The 23,951-nt window shown below is 49.5% G+C and overlaps 1 protein-coding gene across 1 annotated transcript in view; it reads right to left on the bottom strand.

Annotated features, from left to right (window-relative positions):
• Positions 1-13,358, bottom strand: part of LOC140478843 (transferrin receptor protein 1-like) — a 44,142-nt gene extending 30,784 nt beyond the window's left edge. The window contains exons 1-5 of the mRNA XM_072572313.1: positions 13,250-13,358; positions 7,436-7,495; positions 4,229-4,442; positions 2,222-2,432; positions 1,244-1,387 (exon numbers count right to left, since the gene is read on the bottom strand). Of these exons, the coding sequence (XP_072428414.1) occupies positions 1,244-1,387; positions 2,222-2,432; positions 4,229-4,442; positions 7,436-7,468 (602 nt within the window). The 5' untranslated portion in view covers positions 7,469-7,495; positions 13,250-13,358. The remainder of the gene's footprint in view (positions 1-1,243; positions 1,388-2,221; positions 2,433-4,228; positions 4,443-7,435; positions 7,496-13,249) is intronic.
• Between the last annotated feature and the right edge of the window lie 10,593 nt (positions 13,359-23,951).

The raw sequence follows: 23,951 nt of genomic DNA, 5'->3' as shown, positions 1-23,951 counted from the left end.
TGCTGTTTGTCAGCCCAAACCTAAATATCATCCAGGTCTTGGTGCACCTGAACATGGGCTGCTTCAGTATTTGAGTTGTGAATGGTGCTGAACATTGTCCAATCAAACATCTCACTTCTGACTTTATAATGGAGGAAAGGTTATTGACAAAGCAGGTGGAGATGATTGGTGCTAGGACATTATCCCAAGGAACAGAGGCAGAGATGACTGATCAACAACAGGTTGTGATGAAATTCAAATCAAGGTCCCCCAAACATTGCCTCCCCTCTGGAAAGTCAGGTAATGACCTAGTGGTATTATCGCTAGACCATCAATCCAGAGACACAGATAATGTCTGGGGCCCCAGGTTCAAATCCTGCCATGGCAGATGGTGGAAACGGAATTCAATAAAAAAAATCTGGGATTAAGAGACTGTGAAACCACTGTCAAATTCCAGGAAAACCCTACTTGTGTCACTACTATCCTTTAGGAAAGGAAATCTGCCATCCTTACCTAGTTGGGTCTACATATGACTTCAGGCCCATAATGTGGTTGACTCTTAACTTTCTTTGGGCAATTAGGAATGGGCAATAAATACAGGCCTGGACAGCAACATCCACGTTCCATGAATAAATACAAAAAGAATACAAGTCAAGCAACAATATCACACGACTAATGCCCCCTTATGCAATCTGTCAAGTTAGGGTCTAAACTGACCTGGCCAAAACATTACCCTGGAACATGAGATTACTAGTCAATTGGTATTACCACTATTCTACCACCTCCCTATCTTGTGCCAGACTAGCAACATTTCAATGAGACATAGTGCCAACATACTCTTATTGATGCAAATGATTTGGAATATAGTTCTGTATTTCAAAGATATATTTCCATGCGAACACAGATGGAAAGGCAAAGTACCGTGGATGCTGGAAACTTGAAAGAAACATAACACTAGGGTAACTCAACAGGTCTGTGGAGAAAGAAACAGCTTACATTTCAAGCCCAGAAGGACTCATTTTCAGATGGAAAAGGAAGCTCTTTCACAATTCAAACTTCATCTCAAATTCAAATGTTACTGAAAATTTATATTTGAACACAGGTGGAATTAGAATCACTGTAAATCAAGCATTCTACCAGAATGATAAAGATTGTTGAAACTTATACTGTCACCAAGGATTGTACAACTTAAACAAGTTCACAATTATCAAGCATTATCTGCTACTAGTGCAACAATCTGTTTCTCATTTGGCATATTCCATACCCGTTAAACTGCAACGTTACATAGTGAGTGTCAGTCCAGACGCTATGCTTGTCCAAGTTCTTCAAAAACTCTTGACGGATGTATTGAGTGACAGTCAGCTCTCCAACAGATCCAGTTTCATGATTGCTTGTGTCAGAAACTTTGCTGACAAGACAAGAGATGGATTGGTATGCAGCAGCTGCCATTATACACAAATTACTTTTACATTAGCACAGCTAACATGAAAGAAGAGTCCAAAATGGAAATAAAGCCAAAGCTGAGAGCAACAAATGAGCTACAAGAGTCTTCCTGAAGTGGTAGTATGGGGTGCGGTGTAATATTGAAGGAGCAAAAAGATTGCCTTTTCTTATATACAATTGTTAATCATATTATCTGAAGCCACAGTGCCAAAAATTACTAAGAGGTAATTAAATGGTGACAAATAATCAAGATAAGAGGTGAGAATATATTAATCAAGTTGCAATCCAATCAGCCATGATTTTATTGAATGGCAGAGCAGGTTTGACGGACTAGTGGCATACACCGGAATCTGACGTGAAATGGAAACTCCTGAAGCGATAGAGTTAGCTGGTCATCCGAACTCCTAGATAATAAACGGATTCAAAAGCACACTGCCAATGTTAGAGATCTGAAGACCAGAAAATACTGGAATACTCAAGATCAAGTTGCATTTGCACATAGAGAAATAAGTGACTTACACTTCAGGTCACCTATCTCCCACCAGAATATCTGGAATCATATACTTACTGAATTTATTACTGCTCATTTGTGGTGACTGTGCAGTATTTGTTCACATTATTTAATTTGAGGAATGCCAAACAGATACTCAGAAGACTTATATTAGACTCAAAATATTAAACATTTCTCTGTAGAGATGCTGCCAGATCAGCTACACTTTGGCAGCATTGTTTTTATATCAGACTTAAGCGATGAGTTTAACATTCCTGTAAGTCAAGGGTACACTCATCCTTTGCTTACTTAATGTCATGCAGAAACTGTGAAGAATCCAAGTTATCTGTCAGCATTTTCTTAAGATCAGAGAATGTGAGTGACATTTTTTCCTCATTTGTAGCAACAAATTCATCACTGTCATCGTCATCTGTGTAACTTGCTTCAGTAGGTTGGTCTGGCAAAGAAACCGACTTCCCTGGTGTTTGACCACGAAATGCCAGATAACCAACTAGAAACCCTAAAAACAAAAGCAATTACAATTGTACAGTTATTACTTTAGCAATATAATACACCATAAACCTGGATCCCTCTCCCACAATGAGTTTAAAATTAGCCGTTTTAGGTTTCTATTTCCACTCTGCATAGGTAATTGCCTTTTCCTTTGAGGCCTTCCCTTGTTTCACAATTCATTCCAAATCCTCAACAGCTTCAACTGGCTAGTACAATTGCAACATTTAAAAGGCATTTGGATGGATATGGGGTGCTGGCAGGTGTGATTCGATTGGGTTGGGATATCTGGTCGGCATGGACAGATTGGATTGAAGGGTCTGTTTCCATGCTGTACATCTGACTCTATTCATATTATACTGGCTCTACAGCAATGCACAGCTTCCCTAAATTTTCCTTTCTTAACTAGCGCATGCTACAAGAGGCAACAAGATAATTAAGCTTCAGGTGTTACTTTCAATCTACCACTTAATGCTTTAAATTCCCAAATTAAATCTCAAATGCATTTCAACCCTTGCTCCCCCTTTCCAATGTTTCCACTTATCATGGCACTATAAAAGACAATGCATCAACCCAGGTCTTAGACAAGCATATAAAATAGATAATCTATTCTGCTGACTACAGAATGCCCCTTCCTAATCTCTCAGGAGACAGAAAGAAAGAGATCTGGAATTTATTCCAAAGCAGAAACGGTAGCGTGGACCAAGTGAATACCATATATACACACGTACAGGTGGATCTCATGTACAAGTTGACCCCTTATTTTGGGCCAAATAATCTTGTATTTTCCATATATCTCATGTAATAGGCAACCGTAGTTCTTTACAATTATAAATCAACATTTATGAGTCAGCATGCCTGCCCGTTGCACTCTGCTCCAGCTTTCCGATCTGCTGGCTGTACCACTCTGTTCTGGGTCTTGCAGTCCAGCAAGCCATCATGCTCCGCTCCAGGTTTTCAGAATTACTGTAATAATACGACAGTACAGGGCAACCGCTATATCCACAGAGTAGGTTGCAGCTACCCATAGTTTACTGCGGTCCCAACATATTACAGGGAGCGTTCCAGAACTGGGGACGGGGGTTGCCGGGAAGGTAAATTTCCCATTTTATCTACTTTGCAGATAAATATTCGTCCCCGAAAACAATATCTCATGTAGAAGTTGATCCCTTAGTTTTTAAAATCTGAAATTGTCTTCAAAGTTCGATTTATATATGGTATATAGGGCAATGCGAAGGGCTGAACTGTGCTATTAATTCTGATGCTCAATGGTTAGTGACAAGGGATTCAAAAGGCACACTGACCACAAGTGTTATTCAAAAATTGTGGCAAGCTCATTAACATTACCAATGGAATGGAAAAAGATGAATAAAGACTCGTGTACCAATAATTCACGAATCACCACATGAGCTGCATTACAAGTTCGAATTGGGGGAATTGTGCTCAATTCCATTTTGCTGTCTACCTTTCATAACACTAAACTCTCCTGCTTATCAAAGATCTAACTCAGCTAGAAAATTGCTTCTGTAGTTGAAGTCTTAGAATTCTGCTTACTGCAGTCACTTCAATGCAATATAATTGGACCATTAAGAACCCAGAATTGAATTCAAAACTGAATTATACAAAATTTGCCATTGATTTAACTTGCTACTACAAACCAAAAGTTACAAACATCAACATAGGCATGAAAGCCAATTTACCATTACAAAGCATGATTGGTTTCCCTGCATCTAGTCATTTTTTTTGGATCAATAATAAAGGAGGAACCCTTGATATTAAAGTCTGACAAGAAAGGATCTTTCTTACCTATTAGAACAAGCAACACAGCAGTCATCAAACAGCAGAAGGGCTTATGGTTATTGTGAGGTTTCTCTATCTGAGTCTCCATACCATCTGCCATCGCATCTCCCATCTCTTCGTCATTCTCATTTTCTGCTAATTTCATTTCGACTCTACTGCCATCCCCATCAGTTCGTCGCGTTAGACTGAAACGTGTATATGACTTTGGCTCAAATCCAAGCTGAAGCAAAAAGATTTTGCACATGACAATAGTCTGTAAATAGCCATTACTTGCAATAATAATGGTGGTTTAAAAATATACTTATATACACAAAAATTTAGAAATAGCTCAACAAAAACTTGAGAAGTTTTTGTCAATTAAGGCAAACAGACTGAGCAAGAATAGCATGCAAGTGCAAGATGCTCCAACTTCACAGAACCTCCAATTAATTTGCGAACAAGAGTGCTGGCTAGGAGTCATTTTGGATGACTGCATCAATGAATTTGAGGGAAACCTAAAGAATAATGACATCTTCCCTGCTTGGCTATATATTCTAACAGTCACTTCATGAAAGCTTGTCATGATTGCTGTATGGCATTCACCAGATCACAACCTGATTTCCAAATCATCTGATTTCTTTTCAAGGAGCTCATCTTGCCTACCCATTCATCTCTCATTCAAAATCATCATTCTTTATTGCCCACTTAAATCAATTAAAAAAAACTCACCCAAGATATGTTAACTGGTTTTCTCTCTCAAATGCTGCAATGAACAAATTTCTTATCCGCATGATTTCAAAAATCATTTTGAACCTTCATCTTCTGTGCTGGAGTTCCATATATATTCCCTCAATGTAAGTTTTCAAGATCATAATCTTTTTAATCTATGTCATCTCATATGGTTGTACTAGTCCCATTCTATTAATAATAAAAAGGGATATTCATTTATACTACCCTCTATCCATGCCACATTTCCACGCTTCCCTTAGTATGGTCCTCATCTCCAATCCCTCAAAGCCAAGCAATGTAGACTTCCAAGGTCATTGCAGACAAGCTACATTGCCAGCCACTGTAAAATTATTGGGTCTTATTCCTTATTACTAAAACTCTACACAATTCAAGGATCATCCTGGAATCCAAAATGTTTTATCTTCAACTGCAGACCATCTTCTTAAAGCACTCTTCTACTCTTCTCTATTGCTTCACCCTCACCTTCAGCAATGTGCAGTATTCACACAAACTTCTATGTCACCAAAAGTGAGACCATCCAATCACTTGCTGGCATCATGTAGCTCCTTTTCATTACATCACAGAGCCAGACTTTCTGACCTAACCCTGAAGTTTTAGTTTTCTCTGGTTCTTCTCCATCTCCTCTCGAAGTTCAACTTGCCCACAAAGCCTCTTATCTCTCTCCTTTAAGTTTGAGATCACCACACCTGCCTTTACCTTTGACTCCACCATCCTTGCAATCAATAATCTACACTTTAACAACCAGCTCCTTGCCAAACTACTTAAATGAATTGTCACATCCCTAATCTGCCTCAGTCATTGAATTTTTCCAATCAAATTTTCACCCTATGTGAATGAGAGAAAGATAAAACATTCCCTCTCACTCTGTCTAATGCCTTTAGACATTAATGATTGATCGTATCATCCTCCTCCAACAGCTGTCCAATGCCCTATGGCTGAATCGTGCTACTCACTTTATTCCATTCTTACCCAATGGTACAGTATCACTTGCAATGACTTCTCTTCTCAGCCAGTATGCAGAAAACAAACAGAACAACTTATGTCCATTTTACATCATTTTAGGATTCAGTCACACATCATTCCTGCAGTTGTCACCAATGATCTAGCCATACCTTCATGCTGTCCCTCAGTGATGTTGCCCAAAAGCAATGCCTTGGTTTTTGAAAAGTACCGAGATGCACTGCCTCATCACCTCTCAATCCTTCCAATGTTACTAAATTCTCAGACAGACCACCTACCAACATCCAACACAAGATTTCTTCAGTTTATTATCAGGAAGATTTGACTGATGTTTTCAGTTTACAATCCAAACTCTTTTCTGTCACTACCCACTGCACTGCATTCCCCTGACAACAATCTAGTTAGTTAGTTTGCAACCCTGACATAGAGGTGAGCTTACACCAGAGATTAGTGGGCGGCACGGTGGCACAGTGGTTAGCACTGCTGCCTCACAGCGCCGGAGACCCGGGTTCAATTCCCGCCTCAGGCGACTGACTGTGTGGAGTTTGCACATTCTCCCCGTGTCTGCGTGGGTTTCCTCCGGGTGCTCCGGTTTCCTCCCACAATCCAAAGATGTGCCAGCCAGGTGAATTGGCCATGCTAAATTGCCCGTAGTGTTAGGTAAGGGGTAGATGTAGATGTAGGGGTATGGGTGGGTTACGCTTCGGCGGGGCGCTGTGGACTTGTTGGGCCGAAGGGCCTGTTTCCACACTGTAAGTAATCTAATCTAAAAAAAAATTTGCAGCATCACTAAAATTGCAATTCGCTGCCCAGTGACAGCAAAAGATATGCCTGATTCAACTGTTCCAGTTCACTCCTTAAATGACACCCTTTGCAAAATTGAGATTATCTAAAACTCTGCTGCTCATGTCTATTGTCCCTGGTTCTTGTTCTACACTGCTTGACTGGAAACAATGTCTGGATTTTAAAATTCTCACTCTGCAGCTTAACTCTCAACATCTCTAATCTCCTCCAACTGCACAACCCTCAGATACCTGCAAACATCCAATTGTGGGTCAAACGTGCTCAATTTCCACAGCTCCACCATGCATGCTCACACACTTGTTACTTAAGAGTCCAAGGTCTGGAATTCCCTCTTCATACCTCTGCTGTGCGACCTCATTTCTACTTTGCAGACACTTGTGTAACCAAACCTTTGGTCATCTGGTTTTACAGCTCTTATGTGGCTATTGTGTTTTGTATTATTGTGTTGTGCCTTGGAGTGTATTACATTAAAAGGTGCTAAACAAATGTAAATTTTTGACCACCTTTATATTTTTGACCTCACTTGAACCATTATGAGCTCAAATCAAGTCACATAAGACTTGAGGTTTATGATACATTACAACTTGCAAGAATAAAGTCCCAAATTCAAATAAAAACTCAAATGTGTTGAGTCATTGAAATTACACTACTCATGTCACTCAAGTACAATTCCAACTGTGAGAATATGCAAAATAGTGCATTAAAAGAGCACCTTCTTACCAAACTAGAAATAGCTATTCTAGCACGATCCATTGTCCAAATGCTTAATAAAATAGATAGCTGAAAGATAAAAAAAACAAGATCAGCAATGATAGTACCAAATCCTAGTATGCACTATTCTCCAATCTATCACCAAGTTCAACATTCTCCACTTATTATTTTACCCAAATCATTTACATTCTCCTACCCAACAGCAAAAAACTTAAATCAAAACATCTAACCTTACTTTACAATTGAGCCACGTGACTTGTTTAAAAAAAGTTTTCTTTCCCCTGAAAATGATGCATAATTGGTCTCTAGTTTGTAAATACAAAGGAAGTCTTAAATGATCTGAAGGTTTTGCAATACCAGGAACAACATTCAACTAAGATTTTTCTTTATGCCATTTGTGGGAATACAGGGAAAGATAGAGAAAAAGGCAAGGGCAACAAGAGAAATTCTGCCAAGTTAGCCCTTATGCATTGCTACAAGAGCCAACAAGTCTTGAAGTCCTGACAAACATAGCATGATGATGTTTTTGGAGCCAAGCCTAGTTCACTAAGATTTCTATCCAAGGTAAAAAGCATTGCTAACCGAAGATGAGTTTGAATCAGTTGTCGAGTTAACATTATTTTAAAACTACTCTGTCAAGAATTTAAAACATCTTCCACTAAATCTGCTACTGATATTCTAGTGTAGTAATATAACTATCATGCAAGAGGCCTTCTGGTTCAGAGTGAACTTTCATGCCTGATCTATTACACTGCTGACTCGTGAATGTCACAGCAAGTCACTTGGGATCATTTGATATGTCAATACTATATATTCGCATCATGTTTTTCTTCTATACAATGTAGTAGTGTACAAAGAAAAGCTTTAAAGTGAAAGACTCATTGTGACTAAATTACTAATTCCACAATGCTTGAAGTTGAGGAAAAGGTTGAAAACACAATAAGGAAATAAGCTTATAGACCCGTTAATAATTGCTATATCATTTACTGATGCCATTTTCTGTGGTAAGATATGAAGTTACCTGACCTTCAACTTGATTGAAAAACCCTTTATCATTGAGCATAATTATTAAGGCAATGCTCACAGCAGATATTATCAGGAATCATAAATAAGTTTAGAAAACAACAATAACAAAGTTAGTCAATACTAAAATTAAAGTTACTGCGACAATGCTGTCACTTTAATTTTTTTTTAAGAAAAGGAGAGGTAGTAAAGGCAGAGGTGCTGAAATGTCTGGAAAGAGCTTAGTTTAACAAGGCAACAGCCAGTTCCTCCAGTTTAGGCTTTTTCTAGTTTGGCTTAGCTGGAACAGGAGAAAGTGAGGACTGCAGATGCTGGAGATCAGAGGTGAAAATGTGTTGCTGGAAAAGCGCAGCAGGTCAGGCTGCATCCAAGGAGCAAGAGGCTCAACGTTTCGGGCATGAGCCCTTCTTCAGGAAAGTTGGAACAGTCAGAGGTTGCTGCAGTGCATAAAGGTTCCAAGCTTAAACAGGTGATGCTTGACAGAGTTTTGTCTCTGAAATCTCTTTGGAAGGTGTCCCCTCCTGCCTGTAAGAACCGGTGTTTGAATTAACCTTTTGTCAAGTGGAACTCATATGGAATGCTGCTGGATTGGAGCAGTTCCTTAGTTCAGTTGCGGTGTCGAGTCAGTTAACTTTTCTAAACAGTTAAGTTAATCTAAATTCCATTTTCTTTTTCATGTCTAATAAACAGTTTTGCTTAAAGTTGAGTAGTTTGTCCAGCTGTGTCTTCATATTTGCCTTTAAAATAAGAAAGTTAGGGTCTAGGCCTCCTTCTTAAAATATTTTTAGGGGGGTCTAGCCTGATCCATAACATTATGAATTTGCATTGTTGGATGGTAGGCATATTTTGGAATGGTTTCATCCTCATTATCAAAACCACTACATAGCCATTAACTAATCTTGCTCATGACATCAATATCGTCTTTCCTTGGTGTTCTAATTTCCCTTGGCATTAAGCCAAGTAAAATGTAGCAGCTAATTTTGTGTTAACAGATTTACTTGACTATTTCAACTAGGAAACTATTTTCATCACTGGCGTTCCAATAATTTGGCTATAAAATCATAACAGACCCTAAAGGTAATGAATTTAAGATCACAAACCAAAGGAACACAAAGAAAATCATTGAGGTCTACACCATAGAAAAAGTCCCTTTGGCCCATTCAGTCTGCACAGATCAAAACCAAGCACCGAACTATTCTAAGCCCACTTCCTAGCATTTGGCCCATAGCCTTGTAAACCTTGGCATTGTAAATACACAGCTAAATACTTAGATGTTCCGAGGGTTTCTGCCTCTATCACAGATGATTCCAGATTTCCACTGCCCATAGTGAAAAATATTCCTTAGATACCCTCTAAGCCTCCTGCCCCTTCCCTTAAAAGTAAGACATTGATTCTTCTCAATGGAAAAATTCCTTCCTGTTTACTGTATGACCTTTAAGTAAGTAAAATATACATCTCAATCATGTCTCCCCTTAGTCATCCCCACTCTAAGGCAAACAAGCCCAGTCTATCTAATCTCTCTTAATAATTAGAATTCTCCAGTCCATACAACATGGCATCTGTTCCAGTGCAATCACATCCCTCCTAAGTGATTAGGAGAATGTTAATATGCACATTGTTACTACTAGAACTCAAAACTCAGCACAACAGTGAAAGAATCCAGTGTATTTAAAAGACAAGTGGATAAACATTTGACAACAAACATAGAATCACAGAATCCCTACAGGTGTGGAAGCAGGCCATTCGGCCCATTGAGTCTACAACAATCCTCCGAAGAGCATCCCACCCTGACCCCCCCATCTACCCTGCATTTCCCATGGTTAATCCACCTAGGCTACACACCCCTGGACATTCTGGGCAACTTAGCATGACCAATCCACCTAACCAACACACCTTTGGACCGTGGGAGGAAATCAGAGCACCTGGAGGAAACCCACGCAAACCCGGAAAGAATGTGCAAACTCCACACAGACAGTCACCCAAGGCTGGAATTGAACTCAGGTCCCAGTCGCTGTGATGCAGTGGGGCTAACCACTGAGACACCGTGCCAAGAGAAAAAGGAGAGTACAGCAGCACTGTTTGGATAAACATGCTCAGTACAAATAGCAGTCTCCGCCTATGCTGTGAATTTCTCAGTTTGGAACAAGCATCCGGTTTGTAATGTCTGAGGACATCAGACATGTACAACAGCAATTTGCACACGGGAGGTAGAAGTATTTAGTCAGTAAGAAAATGCATCAATTCAAATTGTCCTTTACAATTGTGGGCGGCACGGTGGCACAGTGGTTAGCACTGCTGCCTCGCAGCGCCAGAGACCCGGGTTCAATTCCCGCCTCAGGCGACTGACTGTGTGGAGTTTGCACGCTCTCCCCGTGTCTGCGTGGGTTTCCTCCGGGTACTCCGGTTTCCTCCCACAGTCCAAAGATGTGTAGGTCAGGTGAATTGGTCATGCTAAACTGCCCGTAGTGTTAGGTAAGGGGTAGATGTAGATATAGATGTAGGGGTATGGGTGGGTTACGCTTCGGCGTGGCGGTGTGGACTTGTTGGGCCGAAGGGCCTGTTTCCACACTGTAAGTAATCTAATCTAATCTAATCTAATATGAATTTCATATTAAGAAAAGTTTAGTGTTCAAAATTAATTTAAGCAGCTGTATGAAAAGTCAAGTACTTCAGAACTCAAAGTCAAAGTTTACACATAGGAAATAATATCTAGGTATTTTCTGACATGAGCCTACAACAGAGAGCCCTCAAACCTAAAGATCAAAGACTGGTTTGGCTATAACATTAGGCAGTTAGAACACAATTATTAACATTTTAAAATAATCAATCTTCTGTCCAGTTGGCACTAACAATGCCCTTCACAACTCAGGTTTTCGAAATTGGGATTTTACACCGGAGGGAGCAGTCCTTTCTGGAAGCATTTAACAATCAATCCATTGATGAATGGGCAACAAACTCCATATTTCTATTCGGAAATAAATTGAAATATTTCGCAAATTCCTGATTCCAACTCCAACAGAACGAAGCACTAAGTCAGTTACATTGCTGTGTGGTTAATTGAAAATAATATGGCAAGCTCTTTAAATGTGTAGAGGTAGCACTCCTTGCGGATCACCCTGACTTTGAGGCGCCCGCCTCACGATCTGCCGCTGATGTGAATTAGTACAAAAAAGACAAGTCTGTCGAAAAGACTGTCGAGACACTCGAAGAACTGAGACCAGAGCCAGAGGCCCACACCTACACTCGGGCTTCCAAACGAACACATTTTAAAACACGTTCAATTTTAAAACTATAGCTTTTAGCTGTAGAGAATTTACGTAAAACCACGTTTTCATAACTAGCGACAGGATTGAATCTGCACAAGCGCACATGGCTAATTCAGAGCACACGAATAAAGTCCTCCATTTTAGTAATTCCATACAAGTCGATATAGCACTGAGAACCCTATTGATTACATTCGCATTCACCAGACAACATCTAACATTTAACTCGTCAAAAATATAATTTAGGGGAGTGAAGCGCTGCTTCCTCCCCATTGCACATGGTCCAAGATCGGAAATGTGCGCGGGGAAATAGTTCAAAAGATGAGGATAAATGACTGAAGAGTGGATAGTGTGTCGTTGAAAGGCTAGAAGAGCAACGAACTTAGGAAACCTAAAAGCAGAAGACAAGATAAATGAAATCATGACTTTCATAAACAAAGGCAGACAGTATTCAAAGCAAATATTGATAAATCTCAACGTGACATTGTTTAGGCTACTACTGTTTGGGCAGTAAAGGCAGAATTCTTTGTGCAAATTCGGTATACGTTTTTGTTCAACTAAAGCAAAATCTGATGTGCTTCTGAACTTTACTTTTGTCCCTCAACTTCAGTGTTAACAATCATGAAAGTTTGCAATTAAAAATTGCAAAGTTTTGGAGTCGGTATTCTTGTGGAGGTCTTCCTTCGGAGTGAACGGGACTGAATTTAAACTCATCTTTCTCCGACAAGAGCCATTTCACAAACACTTTGAGGAATGACCATACGAAGCACGAGCCATTTCTGTGCAAATGCTTCAAGGGACCAAGCAGTGGTCACGCAACAAAAAAAAACCCAGCAAAGAAATCTAGAACATCTTGAGGCAATGTGTTCCTGATTTGAATTCACATACATTCGATGTGCAGGTCAAGAATTGGCCATGCTAAATTGCCCATAGTGTTAGGTAAATTAGTCGGAGGGAAAGGGTCTGGGGTGGGTTACTCTTCGGAGGGTCGGTGTATTTCCACACTTTAGGGAATCTAACGTAACTAACAGCATTCAGATCCATCCCAATTTCTGAAGAAGAACTGGTGAGACCGAACATCCTCCCAAACACAGTCTTAAACCCAGCACGGCGTGTAATAAACCCTTGCTTGTTCAGGAAAATAAGATTGCAGAATCATGTCGGCTCACCCCAATCGAATTAGAGACAAAAAAAAACCCAGCTGAGAACTGAAGGAGGGTTACATTGGAAAGGTTGATTTCTCCAGCTGCTGATGCTGCCTGTGTTCTTCCAGCCTCCTGCCTGTCAAAGTGACCGTAAGACACGGGCAAGAATGTGGGCACCAGGAACACAGAGTGGATTTTTAATCAGCCGCATTGTGGCCTCCACTGAGAGTCCCAGTCACCTTCCTGCTGCAGCGAGGTTTCATGTGCTTCAGGAGAACCACCGCCCGACGGCAGCAAACTGTTTACCCGGTAACACCACCACCACCACCCTCCCCCGGCCCGGGCCCTGCTTCCTTCCCGCTCACCGGGACCGCTCTCGTCTCCTGACCTACCCCGCTCCGCTACCGCCGACCTTTCCGAATGGGGACACCAGCGAGTCCGTCCTTCCGTCCTTCACCCGCTCACCGACAGCGCGAGGATCGATCCATTACACATCACTTCCGGAATACACCGGAAATCTGTCAATGGAAGCGCGGGCTATCCTTAGGTTCAAAGTTCAACGGGGCGGACCTCCCCCGTGCTGACACCGATCTTCTAATCTCTTACCCGAGCCCCTCCCGCCCTCCCCCACACCTCCCCCACACCTCCCCCTCGCTCTCACCCCCACGCTCCTCCCATTACCCCCACCTCCCCCTCGCCCCGACCTCATCCTCGCCCCCATCACCCCCACCTCCCCCTCCCCTTCACCCTCCCCCTCCCCTTACCCTCATCTTCACCCCCCTCCCCTTACCCTCACTCCCCCTTACCCTCACCTTCACCCCCCCTCCCCTCCCCCTCCCCTTACCCTCACCCCCCCTCCCCCTCACCTCCCCCTCCCCTTACCCTCACCTTCACCCCCCCTCCCCTTACCCTCACCTCCCCCTCCCCTCACCTCCCCCTCCCCTTACCCTCACCCCCTCCCTTACCCTCACCCCCTCCCTTACCCTCACCTCCCCCTCCCCTTACCCTCACCCTCACCCCCTCCCTTACCCTCACCTCCCCCTCCCCTTACCCTCACCCCCTCCCTTACCTTCACCCCCCTCCCCTCACCCTCACCCCCACCTCCTCTCCCCTTACCCTCACCTCCACCTTTCCCTCACCTCCCCCTTACCCTCACCCCACCTCCCCTCCCCCTCACCTCCACCTTTCCCTCACCTCCCCCTTACCCTCACCCCCACCACCCCCTTAGAAATGTAGTTTCTGCAGGTGGTGGTGCTTAGACATATTGTTTTTGCAGATGGGCGGTGGGATGTTGTGGGGGAAAGGGAGGGGGACATTACACAAATGGTCGCAGGATTCTTGCAGCATAGTTAAGGCTACGATTTTAACAAATATACAAGTTTTTTTTATAAGAAATAGTTTTAAGCTAGGAAATAACTTTGCAATGTTGTAGCTGACCACAAAAGAAGCACAAGCAAGGGCATTTCGCAATAAGCTTATGGTATGATAAGGGGAAGTGAATAAAATAACAAGAAGGCTCTGTAACTAACAAGTACAAGGACAGCAGGATAGCCATATAAAGAAAAATTAGAGAAAAACAAGTGAGGTGATCAGCTTATGATAGGATGAGCTGAAAATGTGTTGCTGGAAATGCGCAGCAGGTCAGGTAGCATCCATGAAGCAGGAGAATCGACGTTTCGGGCATTAGCCCTTCTTCAGGAATGTCTTTCCCTTAGGCATCTGTTGATGAAATTGCAGGGATTTCTGTTTTTGGCAAATACAAGGTGTTCTTCTTCCTCGTTTTGCAGTTCTGGTGTACTGCAGTGTGTTGTGGCCCTTTTGAACAGTGTCTTGATGCAATTTCTTTTGTGTGTGTTGGGGTGGTTGCTTTCGTAGTTTAGGACTTGGTCTGTGTGTGTGGCTTTCCTGTAAACCTTTGTGCTGAATTCTCCGTTCGGTGTTCTCTGTACCATCACGTCTAGGAATGGGAGTTGGTTATCCTTTTCTTCCTCTCTAGTGGAATCGGATTCCTGTGAGCGTGGCGTTGATGATCTGGTGTGTGTTCTCTATTTCTGTGTTTTTATTGATTACAAAGGTATCATCTACATATCTGACCCAGAGTTTGGGTTGAACTTGCGGTAAGACTGTTCTAACCTTTGCATTACTGCTTCTGTTATGAGTCCAGAGATGGGTGAGCCCATGGGTGTGCCGTTGATTTGTTCATATATTTGGTTGTTGAATGTGAAGTGTGTTGTGAGGCACAGGTCCAGTAGTTTGAGTATGCAGTCTTTGTTGATAGGTTCCCCATCTTGTTGTCTGTTCTGTATGTCCAGCAGGTTGGCTATTGTTTCTCTGGCTAGGGTTTTGTCGATAGAGGTGAACTGCAAAAAGAGGAAGAACACATATACAATGTATTCGCCAAAAACAGATACCCACGCAATTTCATCAACAGACAACGGAACGAGGACATGCCACACTACCATACATCAAAAACGTTTCTGAACTGACAGCCAGACTATTGTGACCACTAGGACTCATAACAGCACACAAACCAACAGCCACTCTCAGACAACAACTCACCAGAACGAAGGACCCGATACCCAGCATGAGCAAAACCAATGCAGTGTACAAAATCCCATGCAACGACTGCACAAAACACTACATGGGACAAACAGGAAGACAGCTAACGATCCGCATCCATGAATACCAACTAGCCACGAAACAACACGACTAGCTATCCTTAGTAGTCACACACTCAGACGACAAACAATATGAATTTGACTGGGACAACACTACTATTATAGGACAAGCCAAACAGAGAACAGCCAGGGAATTCCTAGAGGCATGGCACTCATCCACAGATTCAATCAATAAGCACATCGACCTGGACCCAATATACCGGCCACTACAGCGGACAGCTCGAACTGACAACCGGAAGCGGCAGATTCAAACCACTACAAATGCCAGAGGAAACATCACAGAAGCGCTTCACAGGAGGGTTCCAAGGATGTCACCTAGACAGGGGACGAAACGTCTGTAAGACAAATTCCCAGCTCGGCGAACAGAACCACAACAACGAGTACCCGATCTGCAAATCTTCTCCCAAACTTTCACAATGTTCTTTTTTCAAAGGCTTTGTCTCAAACTGAATTGTGAGTAAGTTTTTTGTTTCACACACTCTCAGCCCCACCACCCCTCACCTTACCCTCACCCCCACCTTCCCTCACCCCCACCTTCCCTCACCCCCACCTCCCCTCACCACCCCCTCCCCCTCACCCCCTCCCCCTCACCCCCTCCCCCTCCCCCTCACCCCCTCCCCCTCCCCCTCCCCCTCACCCCCTCCCCCTCACCCCCTCCCCCTCCCCCTCACCCCCTCCCCCTCACCCCCTCCCCCTCACCCCCTCCCCTCTCCCCCTCCCCCCTCCCCCTCCCCCCTCCCCCTCCCCCTCACCCCCTCCCCCTCACCCCCTCCCCCTCCCCCTCCTCCCCCCCCCCCTCCTCCCCCCCCTCCCCCTCCTCCCCCCCCTCCCCCTCCTCTCCTCCCCCCCCTCCCCCTCACCCCCTCCCCCTCACCCCCTCCCCCTCCCCCTCACCCCCTCCCCCTCCCCCTCACCCCCTCCCCCTCACCCCCTCCCCCTCACCCCCTCCCCCTCTCCCTCTCCCCCTCCCCCTCTCCCTCTCCCCCTCCCCCTCTCCCCCTCCCCCCCACCCTCTCCCCCTCCCCTCCCCCCCCTCCCCCTCCCCTCCACCCCCTCTCCCCCCTTCCCCCCCCTCCCCCCCCCTCCCCCCCCTCCCCCCCCCCCTCCCCCCCCTCCCCCCCTCCCCCCTCCCCCCCCCCCTCCCCCACCCCTCCCCTCCCCACACCCGCCCCTCCCCACACCCGCCCCTCCCCACACCCGCATCTCCCCTCCCCACACCCGCATCTCCCCTCGCCTCACTGAGCTCCAACTCACCCACCCCCACCTCCCCTTACCGCCCCACCTCCCCTCCCCCTCCCCCCCCTCCCCCTCCCCCCCCTCCCCCTCCCCCTCACCCCCTCCCCCTCCCCCCCTCCCCCTCACCCCCTCCCCCTCCCCCCCCTCCCCCTCACCCCCTCCCCCTCCCCCCCCCTCCCCCTCACCCCCTCCCCCTCACCCCCTCCCCCTCACCCCCTCCCCCTCACCCCCTCCCCCTCACCCCCTCCCCCACACCCCCTCCCCCTCCCCCCCTCTCCCTCACCCCCTCCCCCTCCCCCACCCCCCACTCCCCTCCCCTCCCCACCCCTCCCCTCCCCACCCCTCCCCTCCCCACCCCTCCCCTCCCCACCCCTCCCCTCCCCTCCCCACCCCTCCCCTCCCCACCCCTCCCCTCCCCACCCCTCCCCTCCCCTCCCCACACCCGCCCCTCCCCACACCCGCCCCTCCCCACACCCGCATCTCCCCTCCCCACACCCGCATCTCCCCTCCCCTCCCCTCCCCTCCCCTCCCCTCCCCTCCCCTCCCCTCCCCTCCCCTCCCCTCCCCACCCCTCCCCACACCCGCATCTCCCCTCGCCTCAGAGCTCCAACTCACCCACCCCCACCTCCCCTCCCCTCCCCTCCCCACCTCCCCTCCCCTCCCCTCCCCTCCCCACCTCCCCTCCCCTCCCCTCCCCTCCCCTCCCCACCCCACCTCCCCTCCCCACCTCCCCTCCCCTCCCCACCTCCCCTCCCCTCACCTCCCCTCCCCTCCCCTCCCCTCCCCTCCCCACCCCACCTCCCCTCCCCTCCCCTCCCCACCCCACCTCCCCTCCCCACCTCCCCTCCCCTCCCCACCTCCCCTCCCCTCACCTCCCCTCCCCTCACCTCCCCTCCCCTCACCTCACCTCACCTCACCTCACCTCACCTCACCTCCCCTCCCCTCCCCTCCCCTCACCTCTACCTACGCTCATCCTTACCTCCCCTTCCCTCACCCCTCACACCCCTCACCCCCGCATCCCCTGCCCTCACCCCCACCTCTCCTCCCCTCACCCCCACCTCTCCTCCCCTCACCCCCACCTCTCCTCCCCTCCCCTCAGCCCCACCTCTCACCTCCCCTCGCCCCCTTACCTCCACCTCCCCTAACCTCCCTCACCTCCACCCCCTCATCTCCCCTCAAACCCCTCACTCCCACCTCCCCTCACCCCCACTCACCCCACCTCCCCACCCCTTACACTCCCCTACGCACACCCCCACAGCCTCTCTTCACACCCCACCTCCCCATACCCCCTCACCTCCACCTCTCCTTCCCTCACCCCTCCCTTCCCTCACCCCTCCCTTCCCTCACCCCTCCCTTCCCTCACCCTCCCCTCCCTCACCCCATTTCACCTACCTCCCCTCCCCTCCCCACACCCCCACCCTCCCCTCCCCACACCCCCACCCTCCCCTCCCCACACCCCCACACTCACCCCCACCCTCCCCTCCCCTTACCCTTCCCTCGCCGCCCCTCACCCCCACCTCCCTTCCCCTCACCCCCACCTCCCTTCCCCTCACCCCCACCTCCCTATAACCCCCTCACCTCCACCTGCCCTCATCCCCCACCCCTCCTCACCCACCCCTCCTCACCCACCCCTCCTCACCCCCCTCACTTCTCTTCCCCCTCACCTCTCTTCCCCCTCACCTCCACGTCCCCTCCCCCTTACCCTCCCCTCCCCACACCCGCATCTCCCCTCCCCTCACTGAGCTCCACCTCCCCCCACCCCCACCCCCACCCCCACCATCCCCACCCCTTACCCTTCCCTCGCCGCCCCACACCCCCACCCTCCCTCCACTTACCCTTCCCTCGCCGCCCCACACCCCCACCCTCCCCTCCCCTCCCCTTACCCTTCCCTCGCCGCCCCACACCCCCCACCCTCCCCTCCCCTTACCCTTCCCTCGCCGCCCCACACCCCCACCCTCCCCTCCCCTTACCCTTCCCTCGCCGCCCCACACCCCCACCCTCCCCTCCCCTTACCCTTCCCTCGCCGCCCCACACCCCCACCTCCACTCCCCTCACCCCCATCTCCACTCCCCTCACCCCCATCTCCCCATAACCCCCTCACCTCCACCTCCCCATAACCCCCTCACCTCCACCTCCCCTCAACCCCCACCACTCCTCTTCCCCCTCACCTCCACCTCCACTCACCCTCACCATCCCCTCCCCTTACCCTCCCCTCCCCACACCCACATCTCCCCTCCCCTCACTGAGCTCCAACTCACCCTACCCGCACCTCCCCTCACTGCCCCACCTCCCCTCCCCTTACCCCTACCCTTGCTCATCCTTACCACCCCTCCCCTCACCCCTCCCACCCATCATCCCCGCATCCCCCCCCCACCCCCGCATCCCTTCCCCTCACCCCCACCCCCACCCCTACCTCCCCTCACCGCACCTCTCCTCCCCTCGCCCCCACCTCCCCTCGCCCCCACCTCCCCTCGCCCCCACCTCCCCTCGCCCCCACCTCCCCTCGCCCCCACCTCCCCTCGCCCCCACCTCCCCTCACCCCCACCTCCCCTCGCCCCCACCTCCCATACCTCACCACACCCCCACCTCTCCTCCCCTCGCCCCTACCTCTCCTCCCCTCGCCCCTTCCTCCCCTCGCCCCTTCCTCCCCTCGCCCCTTCCTCCCCTCGCCCCTTCCTCCCCTCGCCCCTACCTCCCCTCGCCCCTACCTCCCCTCGCCCGTACCTCCCCTCCCCCACCACCCCTCTCCTCTCCCCCACCACCCCTCTCCTCTCCCCCACCACCCCTCTCCTCTCCCCCACCACCCCTCTCCTCTCCCCCACCACCCCTCTCCTCTCCCCCACCACCCCTCTCCTCTCCCCCACCACCCCTCTCCTCTCCCCCACCACCCCTCTCCTCTCCCCCACCTCCCCTCTCCTCTCCCCCACCTCCCCTCTCCTCTCCCCCACCTCCCCTCTCCTCTCCCCCACCTCCCCTCTCCTCTCCCCCACCTCCCCTCTCCTCTCCCCCACCTCCCCTCTCCTCTCCCCCACCACCCCTCTCCTCTCCCCCACCACCCCTCTCCTCTCCCCCACCACCCCTCCCCTTACACTCCCCTCCGCACACCCCCACAGCCTCTCTGCACACTCCACCTCCCCATACCCCCTCACCTCCACCTCCCCTTCTCTCACCTTACCCTTCCCTCACCCTCCCCTCCCTTACCCCATCTCTCCTACCCTCACTTTCCCCCACCCCCACCCTTCCCTCCCCTTACCCTTCCCTCCCCTTACCCTTCCCTCCCTTACCCTTCCCTCCCCTTACCCTTCCCTCCCCTTACCCTTCCCTCCCCTTACCCTTCCCTCCCCTTACCCTTCCCTCCCCTTACCCTTCCCTCCCCTTACCCTTCCCTCCCCTTACCCTTCCCTCCCCTCCCCTTACTCTTCCCTCCCCTTACCCTTCCCTCCCCTTCCCATTCCCTCCCCTTCCCTCACCCTCACCTCCCCATAACCCCCTCACCTCCACCTCCCCTCATCCCCCACCCCTCCTCATCCCCCTCACTCCTCTTCCCCTCACCCTCACCCTCCCCTCCCCACACCCGCATCTCCCTCCCCCTCCCCCTCCCCTCCCCACACCCGCATCTCCCCTCCCCTCACTGAGCTCCAACTCACCCCACCCCCACCTCCCCTCCCCTTACCCCTACCTCCCCTCCCCTTACCCCTACCTACGTTCATCCTTACCTCCCCTCCCCTCACCCCTCCCACCACTCACCCCCATCCCCTCCTCTCCTCCCCTCACCGCACCTCTCCTCCCCTCACACCCACCTCCCCTCCCCTCACACCCACCTCCCCTGCACTCCCCTCACTCCTACCTCAACCCACCCCCAACTTCCCCTCACCACCCCACCTTACCCCCACCTCCCCTTCCCTTACCCCACCTCCCCTTCCCTTCCCTTACTCCTACCTCCCCACCTAACCCCCCTCCGCGTGCCCCCACCCCACCTCCCCTCCTCTCACCCCCAGCTCCCCTCACCCCCCGACCTCCCCTCGCCACCACACCTCCACACCCCCTCCCCTAACCCCCTCACCTCCACCCCCACTCACCCCCATCTCCCCTCAACCCCATCACCTCCACCTCCACCTCCCCTCACCTCCACCTCCCCTCACCTCCACCTCCCCTCACCTCCACCTCCCCTCACCTCCACCTCCCCTCACCTCCACTTCCCCTCACCTCCACCTCTCCTCACCCCTACCTCCTCTGTCCTCACCCCTATCTCCCCATCCTCACCGCTATCTTCCCTCAACCCTATCTCCCCTGTCCTCACCTCTACCTCCCCTCACCCCTACCATCACTACCTCCCCTCACCCTCATCTCCCCTCAGCCCCACCTCCCCTCACCTTCACCACACCTTACCCTTCCCTTCCCACACCCCCACTTCTCCTACCTCCCCACACCCCCACCTCCCCTCCCGACATCCTACCTCCCCTCCCCTCACCCTTCCCTCCCCTCCCCTCACCCTTCCCTCCCCTCGCCCCTACCTCCCCTCCCCTCGCCCCTACCTCCCTTCCCCTCACCCACCTCCTCTCTTACCTCCACTCACCCTACCTCTCCCCCACCTCTCCCCCACCGTGTGGTCGAGGGCAGTGACCACAACTCGGTGACTTTTACTCTAGTGATGGAGAGGGATAAGTGTGCACTGCAGGGCAACAGTTATAGCTGGGGGCAGGGAAATTATGATGCGGTGAGGCATGACTTAGGATGTGTGGATTGGAAAAGTAGGCTTCAAGGGAAGAACACAAATGATATGTGGAGATTGTTCAAGGAACAGCTAATGGGTGTCCTTGATAAGTATGTACCAGTCAGGCAGGGAGTAAAGGGTCTTGTGAGGGAGCCGTGGTTTAATAAGGAATTGGAATCCCTTGTGAAAGGGAAGAGGGCGGCCTATGTAAAGATGAGGCGTGAAGGTTCAGTTGGGGCGATTGAGAGTTATAAGGTAGCCAGGAAGGATCTAAAGAGAAAGCTAAGAGCAGCGAGAAGGGGACATGAAAAGTCCTTAGTTGGTAGGATTAGGGAAAACCCAAAGGCTTTCTATAGGTATGTCAGGAATAAAAGGATGACTAGGGCAGTTATCGGTCCAGTCAAGGATAGTAGTGGGAAGTTGTGTGTGGAGGCGGAGGAGATGGTGAGACACTAAATCAATACTTTTCGTCAGTATTCACTCAGGAACAGGACACTGTTGCTGATGTGAATACTGAGTCACAATTAATTAGAATGGACGGCTTTGAGGTATGTAGGGAAGAGGTGTTGGAAATTCCTGGAAAGGATGAAAATAGATCAGTCCCCTGGGCCTGATGGCATTCATCCTAGGATCCTGTGGGAAGCTAGGGAGGAGATAGCGGAGCCATTGGCCTTGATTTTTATGTCGTCGTTGTCTACGGGAATAGTGCCAGAAAACTGGAGGATAGCGAATGTGGTCCCCTTGTTCAAGAAGGGGAGCAGGGATAGCCCGAGTAACTATAGGCCAGTGAGTCTCACTTCTGTTGTGGGCAAAGTCTTAGAGAGAATTGTAAGGGATAGGATTTATGAACATCTGGATAGGAATAATGTGATCAAAGATAGTCAGCATGGTTTTGTGAAGGGCAGGTCGTGCCTCACAAACCTTATTGAATTCTTTGAGAAGGTGACCAAGGAAGTGGACGAGGGTAAAGCAGTAGATGTGGTGTATATGGATTTTAGCAAGGCGTTCGATAAGGTACCCCATGGCAGGCTAATGCAAAAACTATGGAGGTATGGCATTGAGGGTGCATTAGAGGTTTGGATTAGGAACTGGCTGGCTGGAAGGAGACAGAGGGTAGTAGTTGATGGTATAGGTTCATCTTGGAGCGCAGTTACTAGCGGTGTTCCACAAGGATCTGTTTTGGGACCATTGCCGTTTGTCATTTATATAAATGACCTGGAGGAGGGGTTGAAGGCTGGGTGAGCAAGTTTGCGGATGACACGAAAGTCGGTGGAGTTGTGGACAGCGAAGAAGGATGTGGCAGGTTACAGCGGGATATAGATAAGTTGCAGAGCTGGGCAGTAAGGTGGCAAATGGAATTCAATGTAGCTAAGTGTGAAGTCATTCACTTTGATAGGAGTAATAAGAAGATGGATTACTGGGCTAATGGTAGTCTACTTGGTAGTGTGGATGAGCAGAGGGATGTAGGTGTCCATGTACACAGATCTTTGAAAGTTGCCACCCAGGTAAATAGTGCTGTGAAGAAGGCATATGGTGTACTGGGCTTTATTGGTAGAGGAATTGAGTTCCAGAGTCCTGAGGTCATGTTGCAGTTGTATAAGACTCTGGTGCGGCCTCATCTGGAGTATTGTGTGCAGTTTTGGTCGCCATACTATAGGAAGGGTGTGGAGGCATTGGAACGAGTGCAGAGGAGGTTTACCAGGATGTTGCCTGGCATGGTAGGAAGATCGTATAAGGAAAGGCTGAGGCACTTGGGACTTTTCTCATTGGAGTAAAGAAGGTTTAGGGGAGATTTGATAGAGGTGTACAAGATGATTAGGGGTTTAGGTAGGGTTGACAGTGAGAATCTTATTCCACGTATGGAGTCAGCTGTTACTAGGGGACACAGCTTTAAATTAAGGAGTGGTAGGTATAGGACAGATGTTAGGGGTAGATTTTTTACTCAGCGGGTTGAGAGTTCATGGAATGCCCTGCCAGTAGCAGTGGTGGACTGTCCCCCTTTATGGTCATTTAAGCGGGCATTGGACAAGCATATGGAGGTTATTGGGCTAGTGTAGGTTAGGTAGGCTTCGGTCGGCGCAACATCGAGGGCCGAAGGGCCTGTACTCCGCTGTATTTTTCTATGTTCTATGTCCCTCCCTTCCCCTCACCCCTACCCTCCCCTCACCCCTACCTCCCCACACCCCCACACCCCCACCTCCCCTCCCCTCACTCTGACCTCCCCTCCACTCAGCCCCAACTCACCCCACCCCCACCTCCCCTCCCCTCACCCCTCCCACCCCTCACCCCCGCCTCCCCTCCCCTCACCCCCGCCTCCCCTCGCCCCCGCCTCCCCTCGCCCCCTCACCTCTCCTCGCCCCCTCACATCCACCTCCCACTCCCCTAACCCCCCTCACCTCCACCCACCTCAGTCCCACTCACCCTCAACCCCCTCACCCCTACCTCCCCTCACCCCCACTTCCCCCT

Source organism: Chiloscyllium punctatum, chromosome 6 (assembly GCF_047496795.1).
Source record: "Chiloscyllium punctatum isolate Juve2018m chromosome 6, sChiPun1.3, whole genome shotgun sequence".
NCBI lineage: Eukaryota > Metazoa > Chordata > Chondrichthyes > Orectolobiformes > Hemiscylliidae > Chiloscyllium > Chiloscyllium punctatum.
The sequence above is the reverse complement of the archived record's forward strand: the minus strand, read 5'-3'. Positions and strand labels throughout refer to the sequence as shown.